The sequence below is a fragment of the Pterocles gutturalis genome, unplaced genomic scaffold, assembly GCF_000699245.1.
Source record: "Pterocles gutturalis isolate BGI_N339 unplaced genomic scaffold, ASM69924v1 scaffold18130, whole genome shotgun sequence".
NCBI classification, from domain to species: domain Eukaryota; kingdom Metazoa; phylum Chordata; class Aves; order Pterocliformes; family Pteroclidae; genus Pterocles; species Pterocles gutturalis.
Window position 1 is genome coordinate 4,775 of NW_010141208.1, and position 16,229 is coordinate 21,003.

Below are 16,229 nucleotides of genomic sequence, written 5' to 3' on the forward strand. Positions count from 1 at the left end.
ATCGCCCTCGCCGGGTCACAGTCCAGCCGAGAAGAGTTCCTGGCCTTTGTCAGGTAAGGGAACGGTCCAGTTCGGTATGCCCAGGTGAGAACGTTTCCCTGTGCTGGGAGTTCAGGAGAGGGTAGGGAAAAAAGAAATAAAATAGGACATTCTTGAAAAATGGGGAACTGTGAAAAACTTGGGGTTTGTTTATGTCTTATCACTCGTGTCTGTTGCTGAGGTCAAACCCAGTTTTTGCTTCAAGTAGCTGGAAATTACTTTGGTTAGTGACTAACATGCCTGGGCTGCGCTGGACTTCCCAGACACTAGCTCAGCCTGGAAATTTTATAAAAATGTCAGAGCATCTAGGTTTAAACAAGCATTGCAGGCTGTGAGCTGGCTGGGCGAGGAACAGGCATGAGTTTCTGTTATAACCTCAGCAGCAGGGAACTGTGAGCATCTCCAGGCAGCTGCTGCAGCTAAATCCGTCACAGCCCACAGTAAGCATGTGTTGTCTGGGAAAGCAACAGCCAACTCCCAGAATGAAACTCAGCAGAAGTTTGCAAACATGTCATTGTCCTTACAGCTGGGAAAGTCATATTTCTTATGTCTCTATCAGCACAGGCCAAACAAACTGCTTAAATGACCTGCCGGACATGGACGGCAGCATCCCTGGATGGAAGCCTGGCTTGTACTATGGAGCAGATGAGCAATGTAAAATAGCCTTTGGGAGTGCTGCCACAGCATGCACCTTTGCTGACAGCAATGTTGTAGGTAGAAAGTTTGTCTGTCTTGCTAGGGGCAGCAGGGAAATGTTCTGGAGCCAAGATTCAGGAAAAGGGAGCTGGGGACTTTTTTGTTATAAGGGGATGGAAGGTGCTTTCCTGCCACAGATTTCTATGCAAAGAACAAACCTTCAAAGGCTTTTAAAATGCTTCCTGTATCTCTATCACCTCCTTTGTCCACATAAGTCTCCTTTAAAGTTTGCACAGCACCCAGAACCTCCTGTCCAAACAGGGGCCTGGTGGTGCTAGTGCTGGGTAAACCTGCTGGGGTGAGGCTTGGGTCCCTCCTGGGGAACTCTTGTTCATTGGATCCCTTCAGCTTCCCTGACATTGCACAAGTCCCCATGTCTGAGAAGTGCAGCCTGGCTAATAGCTGCCGTCTGGACGTGGTCTGTTAATGAGGAAGCACCAAGGTGGGTGAAAACTTATTGCTTCAGTGATCATCTTCTAGCATTATTACTGGCAGTGCTGGTCTTTTGACATGCCCATAACTTTTGCCCAGTAGCAGGAGAAGGGAAGGGACTTGTTGGGTAGCTGGGGGGAAACCAAACATCCAGGATGTGCACCATTTAGACTGAGCAACTTTTGGGACTGCTGTATTGATAAACCAAAGTCACTCCCTGAACATCCTGGTTTTCTTGTCACCCCAGGACATATGTGCAATCCTCTCATGCCACGTACAGCCAGGAGACACATCCACCTGTACTCGGCTTCTCATTCCTCTCCTGGATGGTACCGAGTGTGGAATCAATAAGGTAAGGAGGCTGCTGGTCGGATGGTCAGGAGTGGGTGTGGGTGCTGTGGAGCTCATTAGATAGGAAGATGTTTGTGTCTGGAAGGTACATGGCACTCTGCCCCTTGGCCAGGCTGCTAAGGCCAGGCACTCCAGTCACAAACTGGTACCAGCTGATTGTGGTGTTTCCCCCGTGTCTGTATCTCTGGAGTTGCATAGCCCGGTATCTGAGCTCTTCTCCAAGACTTTGCTTTCTACTTGAAATGAGTGTCAGCTCTTTGTTTTAACCCCAACCCCATGTTAGACTGTTGTGAGGAGTGGGACTCTTCTAGCCTCTTGTGAGAAAGTGCCTCATTCATCTTGGGACTCCCTGTTATGGTCCAGCCTGCAAAAAAATGGGGACTTGTGCCACCCTTATAGATGCAAGCCACGCTGGGTTCACTGTGGTGCCACTGCCAGTTTTGTGTGTTCTTGTTCTTAGTGGTGCTCCAAGGGACGGTGCAGCTCTCTGGAAGAACTGAACCCCCTGGCTGTAGTCCACGGGCAGTGGTCTGGCTGGAGCCCCTTCTCCTCCTGTTCCCGCAGCTGCGGAGGTGGGGTTGTGATCAGGCAGCGGTTCTGTAACAACCCCAGGTGAGAGGTGGGGAGCGGGGGCATTCGCAGTGATTCAGGGCCGTGGGGTCTGGGTCCTGCTCTTTGCTTGGGAAAAACCCACGTTTGTTGAGGAGCCTTTTTCCTGTCATTTACAGGCCTGCTTTTGGGGGGTAGGAATGCCATGGCGCCAGCATCCAGGTGGAGATGTGCAATACTCAGGTATTGGAGCTGATTGCATCCTCTGAGCCTTGTTTCTTAACACTGTTTAACCCTTTGAGAGCTGTGTGATTTGGGACTGTACCTCTCACAGCTGATTGCTCTGGGAAGGAAAAGATCTGGCATACAGCCTCCATCTGTCTGACAACAGTATTTGTTCCACTGTGTCTGAACACAGCAGTATTAGTTAATACCATTGTTCATGTGTAATGAAGCATTTTCTTTATGTCTTCATAGCAGGAGAGACACTGAGAAAATAGTGACTCACTTAATGATAGTTTCCTTCAGAGGGACATTCTTATATTGTTCCTATTTTTGCTATCCATTTGTTTTGTATAAATAGAAAAGATATCAGCTTCTAAACACAATTCTCTGCATGTCCTGCAGCCTCCTTTTGAAGTGGTTTTCTTTATTTGCGGTTGTTTTGGTGTTTTACTTACCAGCCAGTGCTTTCTGCCTTTAGCCAGTGGGTAAAATGCTGCTTGGGATTCTGTGCTCATAACTTCCTTTCATTCCCCATACGATTCTCTCTGGGATGTAGGCCTGTTTGATGACCCAGCAGGACTTCATGGCTGAACAATGTGCAGCAACCAATCTAAAGCCACTGTATCTCACTGTGGAAGTGCCATCGTTTTACACCTGGACTTCTGCTGTTGGCTTTGCCAAAGGTAAGGAAGAACTGAGAAACTGTGATTTTTTTGTGAAGGGGAGCGCTCATGGACCTGTCTGTATTCAAATCAAAAGGCCATTTCACTGACTGTTTTTCAGGTGAAACTTGGATGTTCTTTCTATCAGGTCCTTTCGACTTCTTCCCATTGCTTGATGGTCAGCCAAGTGCCTTTCTGAAAGAATAACTCCTTTCTCCTCTTGTCTGCCTCCTCCAGGGGACATGCTATGCAAGCACATGTGCAGGGCCATTGGAAACGAATTCATGGTAAGCCGCGAGGACAGGTTCATAGATGGAACCAGATGTGAGCAGAATGACTCTGAACACCACGGGGCTTTCAATCTGTGTGTAATGGGAAGCTGCAGGGTGAGTAACTGGTGGATCCAGGTAAACCTCTGACGTGTCATCTGCACCAAAGGAGTCAGTTTACTAGGAGCAGGGGAAAAACCCACAGCTTCCCAAACAACAGAGTGAGCTCTTCTCAAAAGAAGTTTTGTTCTTAGCTTACTAGATGGAGTCCAACAAGTCTGCTGTTCTGCCTGTGCATCCAGTGCCCTCTAGATAAGACATTCTCCTGATTATACATTAAGTACATAAGGCTGTTCATCCCTAATCCAAGAAACAACTGGTTTATGGGTTGGTTGAGGAGACATCATTAACTGGTTTGCATGGTATAAACAGCCCTAGAAAATGCCGACTCTGGAGAAAAGTTACATAATTTGAACATACTGAGTCAGCGGCAAAGTAAGGAGTAAACTCTAGGAATCGTAACTCGACAAATTGTTTGTTGCAGTATCACTAATCAAAACTGAAGTATAGCCTTTTTTTTTTTTCCTGAATTGGACATGAGAAAGGCATTCTTTCATGATGAACTTGAATATAACTCCCCCGCGTTGTCTGTGTTGCACAGTAACTGCTCAGTGCTGACCCCGTTGTATGTTTTCTGTTGTTTCTTTACGTTCCCAGAATACATTTTTAACATTTTGTGTTTTTCTCATTATCCTCATGTTCACAATGTTTTGTAATGCGTTTCCACCTGATGAACAGCAGAGGGTGTAGGCATAATCTGTTCTGATTTCTGCTGTTCAATTGGCGACAGTGATAAATGTGTGTTATGGCAGCATCCAAAGCCTGGGATCAGTGCCTCTAGCATAAATTCAGCAGTTGCACATGTTTTGCTGCTAAGCCTGCTGAGATCCTCCTGTAGCTTTGTGTAAATTAGTCTTGTTCGTGGGAATGAGGATAGAATCTCTTTTCTGAGCTCTGTAGGATTGAAGGCCAGGCTGAAGGATGTGAGCTACATTTGGGTTTGGAGCTACGTTTGGCTTCCCCCAACCCTCCCTTCCAAAAACAGTCCTTAGGAGAGAGGGAGTGCAGAGCCTTTGTTTTAGGACACAGGAAAAATCCTTCTGGGTTGCTGCTGATGGGAAAAAAAGTCACACAATTAATGAAACTTGTGCTCTCAGATAAAATTCCCAATCCCTGGCTTTGCACACTGCTGTGTAGTGGTAGATCTAGGTACAAACACATCTTTGTCTATATTGTCTTCGTAAATTCAAATCACAAATGAAAAAGGCCGTTTCAGGAATTCAGGCAATGTTGCTTTCATTTGCTTGTTTTCTTCTCAGAATAGGCAAGTCTTGACAGACTCTCCCCTTTGCTCAGGCATTCGGGTGTGATGGCCAGATGGACTCCAGGAAAATAATGGACTCTTGCAAGGTCTGTGGGGGTGATAACACCACTTGCACCGAAGTGAGTGGATCTTACACAGAAGGAAAAGCTAAAGGTGTGTAGTTCTCACCCTCAGGCTCAACGTTATGGTTCTGTGTGTGTGCTGTATATTTGTATGCGTGTGCTGTGTTCATAATCTTCTGTATGTGACTTCGTGTTTCTGCTTGATTTTGTTTTATGGAGGATATAGTGATGGAGTTTGGGTAGTCAACAGAGAAGGCAGCTAAGATTTGTAGCGGGGAGGTACAGGTTGACGGTTGGACTTGATGATCCTTGAGGTCTTTTCCAACCTTTATGATTCTGTGAGGTAGCTGTTTTGCGGGCAGAATGACTCTTTTGGTCATAGTTCTCTGGACGTGGACCAGAAATGTAGCCAGTGGAGAAGTCTAGCAAATTACTGGGAGCTGGGTCAGATGTCTTCCTGAGACATTAAACATCCATTTGGGGACTGCTCTGGCTCTAGCAGTATCACATATAGATATTAGCAGAGAACATAAAAAGAACAAAAGAAAGATGAGAACAGAATACAGATTTCGGTTCAGTTTTGTTTATTGTATTCACCATCACTGTGTTGAAGCGAAGCTGATAGCGCTGAGGGTGGTGTGAATTTAGCCTCTGGCCATCACTGTTGTGTCCTTATTTTTTTTTATATATTAGCTGTATAACCCCTGTCTGCAATTAAGCTCTGTTGCTGCCTGTAAGGCTTGTCCTCCAATGGACAGCATGCTAGTGAGGTGAAGAGGGGCTGATCTGTCATCTCCAGCCTTTTAAGAGAGGGACAGTAATGAAAGGTGACCATGTTGTCTTTCATTCCATCCTTCCAGAGTACGTTACGTTTCTCTCCCTGCCTTGTAACACCACCTCAGTCCATGTTACCAATCGGAGACCACTCTTCACACATTTGGGTGAGTTGAATAAAAAGGAGGGGAGAGACTTGATGATGGAGTTTGTTTGTGGGCTGCTCTCCAGTGGGAAGTGCTAGGAGCCGTGCTCTTTGGGATGCCTCACTTAGATCAAGCTGGTTTCTAGCAAATGGACAGTCTGTAGCTGCCAGCACCAGGGGATCCTGGTGACCACATCGGATCTCTTAACCTCACTGCTACGGTTGCTCCTCTAGCTGTGAAGGTTAAAGGAGAGTATGTCGTTGCTGGAAAAGGAAAAATCTCACTGAATGTCACCTATCCGTCCGTTCTGGAGGACAGCCAGATCAAATACAAAGTGTTTCTCACCAAGGACAACCTGCCAAGCCTGGAGGAAATCCATGTGGATGGGCCAACGCAAGAAGAAATTGAAATACAGGTAAATTAAAATAGCAGAGTTAGAAAGGGGCAGGTCAGAACTGGCCAGGCTGAGTTTGCGTAGCTCTGCTGCAGTGCAGAGTCCAGGTGTAGTAGGCTTTGTGTCCAAGGCCACTGGAGATGGTGTTCACTGAGAGCGATAGCGTTGCTCTTCTTGGGAAGGGTTGAGGGTTGGCTGCCTGCGGGCTTTCTGCAGGTCTGGGGAATGCTCATGTGGGGAGAAGCATGCCGAGTGAAAGGTTTTGCTTGGCTTGATCTTTTTCCAGTGCCCTGTGCACAGAACTGACAGGGTGAGTACTCTGACTGCATCTGGCAAGAACTGAGAGTTACAGCATTGAGGCTCAGGACTGGATGGAAAAGGGGGCCTAGCTTCTCTTGTCTCTGTCCTGAGAAATGAGTCTGAGTTGATTTGTGCATTGACCACAACTTTTTCCTTCACCAGGTCTATCGAAGGTATGGAAAAGAATATGGCAATGCCACCAACCCAGACATCACCTTCAGCTATTTTGTCCCCAAAGAGAATCTGACATATATGTGGATTCCTCAGCAGGGGCCGTGCTCAGTGACCTGTGGGGAAGGTGAGGCAGCAATACTCCATCTTTACTTTTTACAGAGATCTGGACAGAATTCTAGTTTGGCTGACTGGTAATCACCCAGATCTTTACCCCATGGGCTCCTGGGCTGACTGAAAGAAATGTGACATCAATAATAAATACTTGGTTACAACTGAACTGAATGTAAAAGCAAATTGCTGAAAGTGAGCTGCAGTTGCCAGCATTAAACTGAACCAAAGAAAAGCCTGGTGCAGCTTTTGAATTAAATTAGCAAATCAGCAAATGAGCTGAATCATCAAAATGATAGTGAAAATGTTTGATCATGAAGAGGATTTTTAAATAGGTTTTAACTGAACTTCTGGTTTTAAGATTAAATAATTTTCTCAGATTTTTCAAAGTTATTGAAGACTGTAATTTGAAGTTGGCTAAACATCAAAAGTCTGAGACCAATGTGGTATCTGGTGTCTAACTAAAGCCTCAGAGCTAATTATAAAACTTCCTTCTTAGAATTCTATTCCTGTGCCATGGCTAATCCTTTCTGTCTCCCTGAAGAAATCGTAATGCAGAGTGTAACAGATCGCTCTGGTAGACAGCCTGACATCTTGTTTACCAGATAATACAGATGACACTGGGAAGCCTCTCCACTTTTATGACAAGGATTTAGAAAACAGATTAATGAATACTTATGGATGTCAATCTACAGGACTAGTTATGTCTGAAGAGCTTTTCTCCAGCAGATTCCTCAGGTGAACTGGCTGCTGAAACCCTGAAGTAAAGATCTCAAAATGCTCTAGTGCCTCCCAGCTAGTGGAGTCACAAACAAAAACATTAGAAAGCTGGATCTTAAAATAACAAAGTTGAGGATTGAAGCTGAAATTGCATCTTGAGAGCTGAAACTGATGCTCAGGCCCTCCTTACCAATAGACATTACTTGAAAACAACGAGGGCAGGGAAAAGATAACATTGCTGATTGATTCTTGACATTTGCTTCTCGGGGTCATGCTCTCTGAGATTCAGGAGTGCCTGGCTTTTTTGTGGGTAGCTCATTCACTGCAAAGGAGACTCTTCACAGCTTTGCTTGTAAATTTTTTTGAATTTGGATTTTCACCCACTGTAGCTGTTAGGTTCAGTATTGTTAAAAATCTTGTTTATAGTTGTACTTCATAAATATTTCATTTCTTGCATGCCACAGGCACTGCGAGTTGGCAGTTTCTCTCCTGGTGCCCCGAGTCTAGTTTTGGATATTGATGATCACTTTGAGAACACTGTCACAGTGCTGTCTGGGTGCAAAGGCTGCGTGATGATATTACATGGTTAGTTCTAGAGAATGTCGTTTAAAAATGGCCAACTGCTAGAGCATATTTTCAGCAACCTGTCCCTCATCAGTCAGACATCAAGATCATTAGAAGTAATTTGGACCCAATGATGATCGATATCCTTGTTCTTGCAAACGACCAGTTTAGGGCAATCTTTCTACTTTGGCAGTGGATTATCCATCAAACTGCTCATCTTCTGGGGCATCCATCTTGAAAAGTCACTTTAAAACTCTTGAGGAAAAGTTATATCAGAAAGAAGAGTTTTATGTGTTTGTAGACAGTCTGTATTCCCAAACACATCAGTCCCCTACATAAATGATTGGAGTAAAGTGAAGTTACTGCATCGTCCTAGCATGATAGAAGTGAGCTATTCACTTTATCACTTCCTTTCCTTTTCCTTTTGTATCCCAGGGGTGCGGCCAGTGGATCATGTGTGCTTTGACCAGACAAAGAACGAAATAACGGAGGATCAGTGGTGTCTGGAGCTCCCACAGCCCCTGTCAGAGCACAAGCCCTGTGCCCTGGAGCCGTGCCTGTACAGGTCGGTGTTCCTGGAAGCTCAGCTGAATTCTTGCTTCACTTGTCATTTCTCTGCCAGCTAACCCAGTCTCCGCAGTCTCATTTGCATATGGTGCAAGGTGGAAAAAAAAAGGAGAAGTATGAAGTAGTTTCTTCCTAATTATAACAGCGTAGCGGAACCCAAACCACATTCTGTCTTTCCTGGTCCCATGGGGTAACTGAGGTGTCAGCTGAATGAATGGGAGATAGTCCTTCCAATATTTTACAGTAGGCTGCTCAGTGAAAATACTTGGAGGGCATGACCAGAAGAAGATGTCTGCTCACATCCTTTCTGAGATTGTGCCAACAAAGATTTGATTGTACCCTGGAGGAGGCCCTTGTGTTGATTAGACTGGAAAGAGGACCAGGAGCCAAGCCTGCACAGGCATTGATCTCATAGAGATTTTAGTGTTTGATAAAAAGTGGTTATGCTGTGAACTATAGCTTAGGTGCTTTTAGTCTTAGAGAGCAAGTACTTAAATTTCCAGAAGTTGTCCTCTCAATCACGTCCAGACAAGGGTCTCGAAATAGAGAAGCTGAATACTCTGTATGACCCATTTCTGTAACCAGTGGTGTGAGTAATAAACCTCCAGGATCCAGCTGAGAAATAGGGTGATATAATTACTTCCCATTTAGGTGGAAGATGTCTCAAATAGATGAATGCTCTGCTGTCTGTGGAACCGGAGTTGCCCAGCAGAATCTGACCTGCGTTCAGTTTCGTGATGGATTGGAGACTGTTGTGGATGACAGCTTGTGCCCAACAGAAGAAAAACCTCTCTCCATTGTGCCCTGTGTGGTTAATGTCTGCCCTTTGGGCTGGGACAAAGTGAGTTTACTGGCTTGGCTTATTTCAGGAAGCTTTGCACTTGTGATCCACAGGAGGCTACCAGTTAAGAACCACCTTACTACTGGAGTCTAGGAGTGTGGTTTGCACCAAGGATGTCTGCCCAGTTAAAGGTTCATCCTGTCACTTCAGACAGTTTAATCCCTCTTAACTTATGCCGCTGGATTCATCAGTTCATCGTGGTTGTTTGTTTAGGGCAGCTGTTGACTATGTCTCTTCTTCATTTCTCCTTGCAGAGTCCAACAAAACCAGAAACAGCAATAACCCCTGGTCCACTAGGAAATACCTCACTGGCAAACAGAGAGGTTCTGACGTGGTAGGGAGGATTACTAGCAGGGAAGAGGGCTTCTCAGCCCAGGACCACTGGTCCAAATCTATACTGGGGAGCCACTGCCAGGTTTACATTTAGAGATGGGGAAGATACAGTTTTAAGCATCTCCAATCTCAGGTATCTCTCTTCAGGTGGTGTGAATTAGGAGGGGTCTTGGCTGTTGGATGTTCTTAGCTATTCCTGATACTTTTATATTCTGCAAAAATGGAGAAAGTGCTTAAAATAAATGGTGGAATCACCATCCCTGGAGGTGTTGAAGAAATGTGTAGATATGATGCTTAGGGACATGGTTTAGTGAGTTGGGTGGTGTGGGTTGACGGTTGGACTTGATGATCCTTGAGGTCTTTACCAACCTTAGTGATTCTACGATTCTATGAAGTGTGTCTCTTTCTTCAGTGACAGCAAATATGTTTTAGGCTTGATCTGGAGGTATCCCCCAGCTTCATTAGATCAGAACTGGTGTGAAAAGCAGGTGCCAGTGTCAGTCTGGGTCTTTTTGCTCTGTTCTGAGGAGGAGGATGCACACTTGCTTCAGCCTTCGGAGTCACTTTGGCATATGCAGCTGGAAAATCGGACCGTGTATGTCTGGAGCCCTCTAGCTGGAGAGTGTTCTGTCTCCTGTGGTAGAGGTGAGATCTTTCAGTGCTGCAGGGAAATGTTACTTGGCTGTAGGCGTGAGCTCAGTGCCTGGGAACCTCAGGGACCTGCTCTTTTCCCCTCTAAGTGTATGTGTAGCTGTGGTCACAATTTTTTGGAGTCTGGAAGAGGCAAGGGGGCCCATCTCAGAATAGTTTAGAGGGCTGGCTGGCTGCTGCTGTGCTTCAGAGTTGGGGGGGATGAGTGCGATAAGTGCGCCTGGGGCTTTGGCAGAGTTTGCTTGTTTTGTACATGCAGATGTGACTGACACTGCTTGGCGAATTTTCAGCCCTTCCATGCATATCATGCAGTAAGATTGCTTGCCTTTCTAGGTAAGACTCAGCTACAGTATGTTTGCGTGGCTTTTGACACCAAAGAGGAAGCCCAAGAAGAAAACTGCCATCCAGTGCCAAAGCCAGAGAGCAGGGTTGAAATCTGTGATCTCAGTCCCTGCCCACCAAGGTAAAGCAGTTACCAGAAAACAAGCCAGGGAGAGGTCTTTCCTTCCTCTCTATCTCCAGGGATGCGGTAAAATAAGAGTCAAGCTTCTCTGAGGATGTTATCTTCCTCTTGCCTGGTTTGAAAGCACAGCCAGCTGCAAAAACAGTAGCACTGATATCCGTACTGAGCAAACGAACTGAGGCTGTGGGCTTCGTGCAGACTGTAAATGCTCTCCGTTTGGGTCCAACTCCAAACCTGCTCCAGGCTGCCCAGCCTTGTTTCAGAGGCTGCATTGTAAGTTCTGTAGGCAGCAAAGTGTGTGAGGTGGACGGGTGAAGAAAGCTGCTGAGAAGCAGAAGGTGGAAGGATGAGGAAGTTGCAGTGCTTTCCCTATAGTGAGAGACAGCAGAGGGTGGGGATCCATCACTGACTTAATTTTTCCCCTCCTTGTCCTCTTGTCAGGTGGAAGGTAACCCCAGCTGGCCCCTGTTCCTCCAGCTGTGGGCTTGGCTTAGCTGTGCAGCTGGTCACCTGTGTGCAGACTCACCAAGGCAAGGAGGTTTTGCTGGAGGAGCGTTCGTGCCCTGTGGCAGAGAAGCCCCTTGCCAGCATCCCCTGTGTCGTCCGGATGTGCTCCTACGAATGGAGCTTCAGCGAGTGGACGGAGGTATTTGGTCCTGTTCTGATGCAGCATGTGGTGTCTGGTGCAGTGGTTTTATATATTTACTTCTCACAGAAATGCCAAACTGTTTCTAGGGATGTTTTCCATCCTTTCCACTGCCCTGTGTTCAGCAGCCATAGGTCTGTCACCTTTCTCAGCTAAGGTTTTGACTGCAGTTTAAAAATGATCCTTGGCATGTTTTCTTCTGGAGTGCCGATCTTGGATTTTTTAGGAAGTGGTTCAAAGGTATAGTTTGGAAGATCCCCTGGGAGTTGGGCCATCTTATAGCTGATGAAACTAGAGCGCTGAAAGGGCAAGTGACTGAACAGCATCAAAGAATGAAAGATCAGCCCCCCAGACCATGCCTGAGCCAGTAAGTGTATTTATTTCTAAACACCAACTGGAACACATGTAAAGACCTGTGGGTTTCTTCCTCTGCAGTGTTCAACTTCGTGTGGGAATGGCATTCAGACACGGCAGGATTTCTGCCTCAACCCGCTAACCCGTCAGCACGTGAACCCCCTCTTCTGCAGGCACTTCCCCAAGGCCATTGTGGTCCGTGGCTGCTCCGCAGGGCCCTGTCCTGAGCAGGCGGTGGGGACCGGGTCCCATGGGGCAGAGCTGCAGATGGTGACACCAGCTGCGCATCTGACAACAGTGGCAGCCGCCAAAGAGGCGAGATACAAGGACCTGAATCTTCCTCTGCCTGCTGTGCCTCAGGAACAGACAGAGACCAGTGGAGGTGAGGAGGAGACTGCCGAGAGGTAGAGATGGGTGCTTACTGTGTGCAGCTGGGTTGTGGTGACGCTACTGCCACACAGGGACAGGAGCATGGGAGGGAATACTGGTTAGGAGGGACAACATGCTGTTCCTTCCAGCATGCCTTGAGCTGTCCATGTTATCTGAGCTAGGAACAATGACTCCCTTCTCTGGCTTCCCAAAGTTCTTCTGACTTGGGACTCCCTTGGGGCAGCAGCTGACTCTTCCCTGCTTCACCTGGAAGGTGGGCACGCTGCTGGCACTTCTCTGCCCATTGTGCCACAAGGGGATGGGAACTGTGTTTCAGCAGCTGCACTTCCTTCTGGATGTGTTTCTTCTCTGTCTCTGCCGTACAGGTGCCTGTGGAAAGCTCTTTCTAAATGCCACCGGGGTCATCAACATGATGGGTGTAGAGAGCAGAGACTGCACTGTGGCCATCGGCCGTCCTCTCGGGGAGGAGATCACCGTCAGCGTCCTGGAGAGCTCCCTCAACTGCAGCGCAGGTACTGCCCGGGGCGTGCTGGGGGCTAGGTGGCCCTTTGGGAACTCTGCACCTTGTTTGCCAAGTGCTTGTGGTGCCCTTTGCAATCTCTGAAACCATTTTACAAGTTTTTCTGTCCCACCAAGTCTTTGCCAGACAGGACGACATGAAGATGATGCCTTTCCTCCCCCTATGTCATGGTTTCGTAGCTGTTTTGTTGATAGATATTGGATGAAAGGAGTTTATGGGGTTAAAGGAGCTGCTTGCTTTGGCCTGTTTAAACTCTGTAACATACCCTCGTGCTGGAATCGGTACAGTTAGATTAGTTAACTGGACGGTTTTCATGACAGATGTTGATAAGATAGGGACAAGATGCAGAAATGTCTTGATTCCAGACCTATATGAGGTAGGTTGTGGCCTTTTAAAGTGTTCCTAGTCCCTGTGCTCTTCCATTCCAGGTGAGGCAGTGCTGTTTTCTGGGCGAATGATGTGGCGGACAGGCTGCAGGAAGCTCTCTTTGTCACTGATAAATTCCAGAACAAATACACTGATTGTGAAACAGCGCATTTTGCTGCCAGGAAACGGGGTCATTCTTCAGTACAACAGCGGAACTGCAACTAAAAAATACTACCAAGGTACCTCGCTGAAAGCTTTGCTGTTGTTTTAGATTCAGGCACTCATGACAAGACCCACAGAATTCCACAGGTCGTGGTTGCTTATGGAAAGCTTGCTTCATTTTTAGCATCTAACAAGCCCCTTCTTGAGGAGTGTTGGAATCATTAGTACTTGTGGACTACCCCCCTGTTTTAAAGGCAAGCCCCCTGCAGGTGTCTGCTGATGCTTAGAGGTTCCCAGATGAAAATCCTTAGAGAAGTTTTTCTGCCTGTGTCTAATTTAATTGATTTCTTTCTCGGAGATGCTGGACACTTCTCTAAATCATTTTATTTTCTGCTCCCTTTCCCCCTCCCAGACTGTGACAAGCAGCTGTTTGGTCCCCAAGGTGAAATAGTGAATCCTGTGCAACTGCCTGATCAAAGGCCAGAAGTAGTGTGTCGGACCTTCATCAACGTGGCTCCTGGGCATCGCATAGCTATCCGCGCCCTGTATATTGACCTGGGCAATGAGAGCAACCAAACACATTTTAACTACATCCTGGTGAGTCAGAAACCTAAAGGAGATGGTTTGGATGGGTATGAACCCGTCTCTACATTAGACATTTCCATCCAGATGCAAAGTTGATCCTTGTGTAAATGTAGGTGTGAATGAGCACCACTGAAGTCTTCTGTATTTCTTCTAACCTTTGTATAGGGCAGCTCTTCCGTTGAGTGACAAATTAGTGAGACCCCATTATTTTCTGGGTACTTCACTTGTAGGCTGCTCTGATATAATGGTTCGATCTTTCTTTATGCAGGTCCGTGATGTAAGCACCATGAAGACGATGGTGTTCCGTGGGAAACAGCAATTCCTCTGGCAATCAACAGGAAGCCAAGCTGAAATCGAATTTCATGAAAATGTTAAAGAACACCAAAACAGGTTCTGGGCTGAATATCATGCTATTGAGCCCAAATAAAAGGGGCTGGGGCTGCTGTACTGAGAAAGTCACTGCTGCCTGTTCACTGCTCGAGGTCAGAAGTCATTTAACCTTTTTGCAACTGCTTCCCCATCTACTGAGTAAGAACAATAATATCTACAGATGTGTATGAGGACAAACTGCTGGCACAAGACTGGAGAAATGTGTTTGGGCAAGCCAGTTTCTTTGCCCAGGAGGGTAGTGCAGCACTAGGAGAGGTCACCTGGAAACCTGATGGGATCACCATCCCTGAATGTTTTCAGGAGTTGGCTGGACCAAGGCACAGCTGGCCTGTCCAAGCCCTGGTGACAGTTGGCTTTGTATGGGAGACCTAGATGACATCCAGAGGTCCCTCCCCAGCCACCCCTTCTGTGGTTCTACTATTATGTATGTGACAGTGATACCATTACTTCTTTTCTATGGGAAAATAAAAGAATTCTGTCTCTTAATGATTGGTTTTGTGCCAAGACATATTTGTTCAGATAACAACAGTAGCTGTGCTGCTGATCTGCTTGTATCTTCATCTCACAGGAACTGTGCAGTGAGAGATCGGTGTGAGACTGCATGACACAAGTTGTAGGAGGAAGAGGTATTCTAGAGCAGTGACAAATATTCACTCAAGTTTTATTTAAATACATTTTTAGGTTGTTTTTATTGAATATCTTGAATATTGGACCATGCTTTGGTCCAAATCTGTCATCCTCCTCAAAATCACAATATACTGCTTAAGGGGTCTTTTCTGCACCTGGAGCCTGGCTGGACACATCTGCCCGTGCTCTGCGTGCTGGATGCAACACATGGTTCTGCCTGGGCAGCTTTAACCCCACTTCTGCTTTCTTTCAGTTGAATTCTGACATCTTTTTACAACCACAAAAACATATTTTCTTCTGTCTTCTTAACAGTGTTTTTGTTTTTTTTTTTTTTCTGATTAAGCTTGGGAGTTTTTTGCTTGCCAGCCTCCAGATTTACGTTCCATTCCTGGAAGAGCTAGAAAGTAGATGCTTGAAGCAAGATCCTCGAGGAGCTGAATATGTCGGCTATCCCACTGCAGCGCGTGGGTGATGCAGGCACTAGACCTTCATTTCCTGTCTAACGGGAGATGTTAATGAGAAGACATCTTTTTCTTTAATCCTTTTTTGTAACCTTTTAGCAGATGGGATCTGTCTTCCCACTCTGCTCTGGATCCCAACTCTCGCTGCTGTTTATTGTTCCAGATCAACTACGCAGAGTCCCTGGTCTGCAGAGACGGGCTCTGGTTACTGACCGTATGGTCCGTGTTCATTTGCAAAAAAACGCAGCTGTTGTCTTTACAATTTAAGAAAATTAATGCTGTTTCCCTCTGCCATTTGTTTGGATACCAACAGCTTGCCAACTGGGACATCACTGTCTTGCAAAGTCCTCCTCCCATTTTCTAGGGGAAAAACCTGATTTCAGACAGATTAAGGGGAGTGTTGCCCTTGTATCTCAAGGGCAGAATTTTGTAACATTGTTAAATGTGTTCCTGGAAAAATTCATGTTTCCCTTTCCTCTGAGCACACCAGGCTGCCTGGATAACAGCATCTAGCTGTTAGCCAGGGGAAGCGGGACCCGGATCTCCTGCACACCGCAGACCCTGGTGTGGAGCAGCGCATCCCTGCGCATCCCTGCACGGCCGCTGATGAATATGTACAGGACGGGCTCTGCCCACCAGCCTTTTAATGCGAGTGACATCAAAGCCCTGCCTGCTGGAGGAGGGGACCCACAATGCAATACGCAGGCAGACGTGAAGGCAGCTCCCACGGCCACGGGCATCGCTGCTGCAGGCACAGACCCTCCATTGTCCTGGGGGGGGCCGTGGGGGGCCAGGCCCTGCATTGGGGTGCGGGGAGAGACCCAGCAGCGGCAGGGCTGGGTATAGGGGCTGTCTCCTGGGCTGGCTGGAGTGGGGGGACAGGAGGAGTGTCACCTGGGGGGGTGCATCCTGCGGTGCTGGGGCTCAGGCGGGGAGCGGGGCGCTGGCCCCTGACCCCCCGGGAGCAGGGGGGCGATGAGCTCTCAGGATGAGCCGTTCCAAGCAGCAGCCCCTGAGCCAGCGG

At 47.0% G+C, this 16,229-nt stretch overlaps 1 protein-coding gene across 1 annotated transcript in view; it reads left to right on the forward strand.

The window, feature by feature from the left end:
- Window positions 1-14,154, forward strand: part of ADAMTS13 (ADAM metallopeptidase with thrombospondin type 1 motif, 13) — a gene marked incomplete at its 5' end in the record, with an annotated part of 18,923 nt that extends 4,769 nt beyond the window's left edge. Inside the window, 21 exon segments of the mRNA XM_010083955.1 lie at window positions 1-53; window positions 599-749; window positions 1,415-1,519; window positions 1,979-2,130; window positions 2,247-2,310; window positions 2,849-2,975; window positions 3,192-3,340; window positions 4,640-4,760; window positions 5,530-5,610; window positions 5,823-6,004; window positions 6,446-6,581; window positions 8,285-8,414; window positions 9,068-9,257; window positions 10,118-10,235; window positions 10,575-10,704; window positions 11,146-11,350; window positions 11,786-12,086; window positions 12,460-12,606; window positions 13,043-13,219; window positions 13,555-13,739; window positions 13,996-14,154. The exon segment at window positions 1-53 is cut by the window's left edge and continues 15 nt beyond it. Coding sequence (XP_010082257.1) covers window positions 1-53; window positions 599-749; window positions 1,415-1,519; window positions 1,979-2,130; window positions 2,247-2,310; window positions 2,849-2,975; window positions 3,192-3,340; window positions 4,640-4,760; window positions 5,530-5,610; window positions 5,823-6,004; window positions 6,446-6,581; window positions 8,285-8,414; window positions 9,068-9,257; window positions 10,118-10,235; window positions 10,575-10,704; window positions 11,146-11,350; window positions 11,786-12,086; window positions 12,460-12,606; window positions 13,043-13,219; window positions 13,555-13,739; window positions 13,996-14,154 — 3,063 coding nt within the window.
- Between the last annotated feature and the right edge of the window lie 2,075 nt (window positions 14,155-16,229).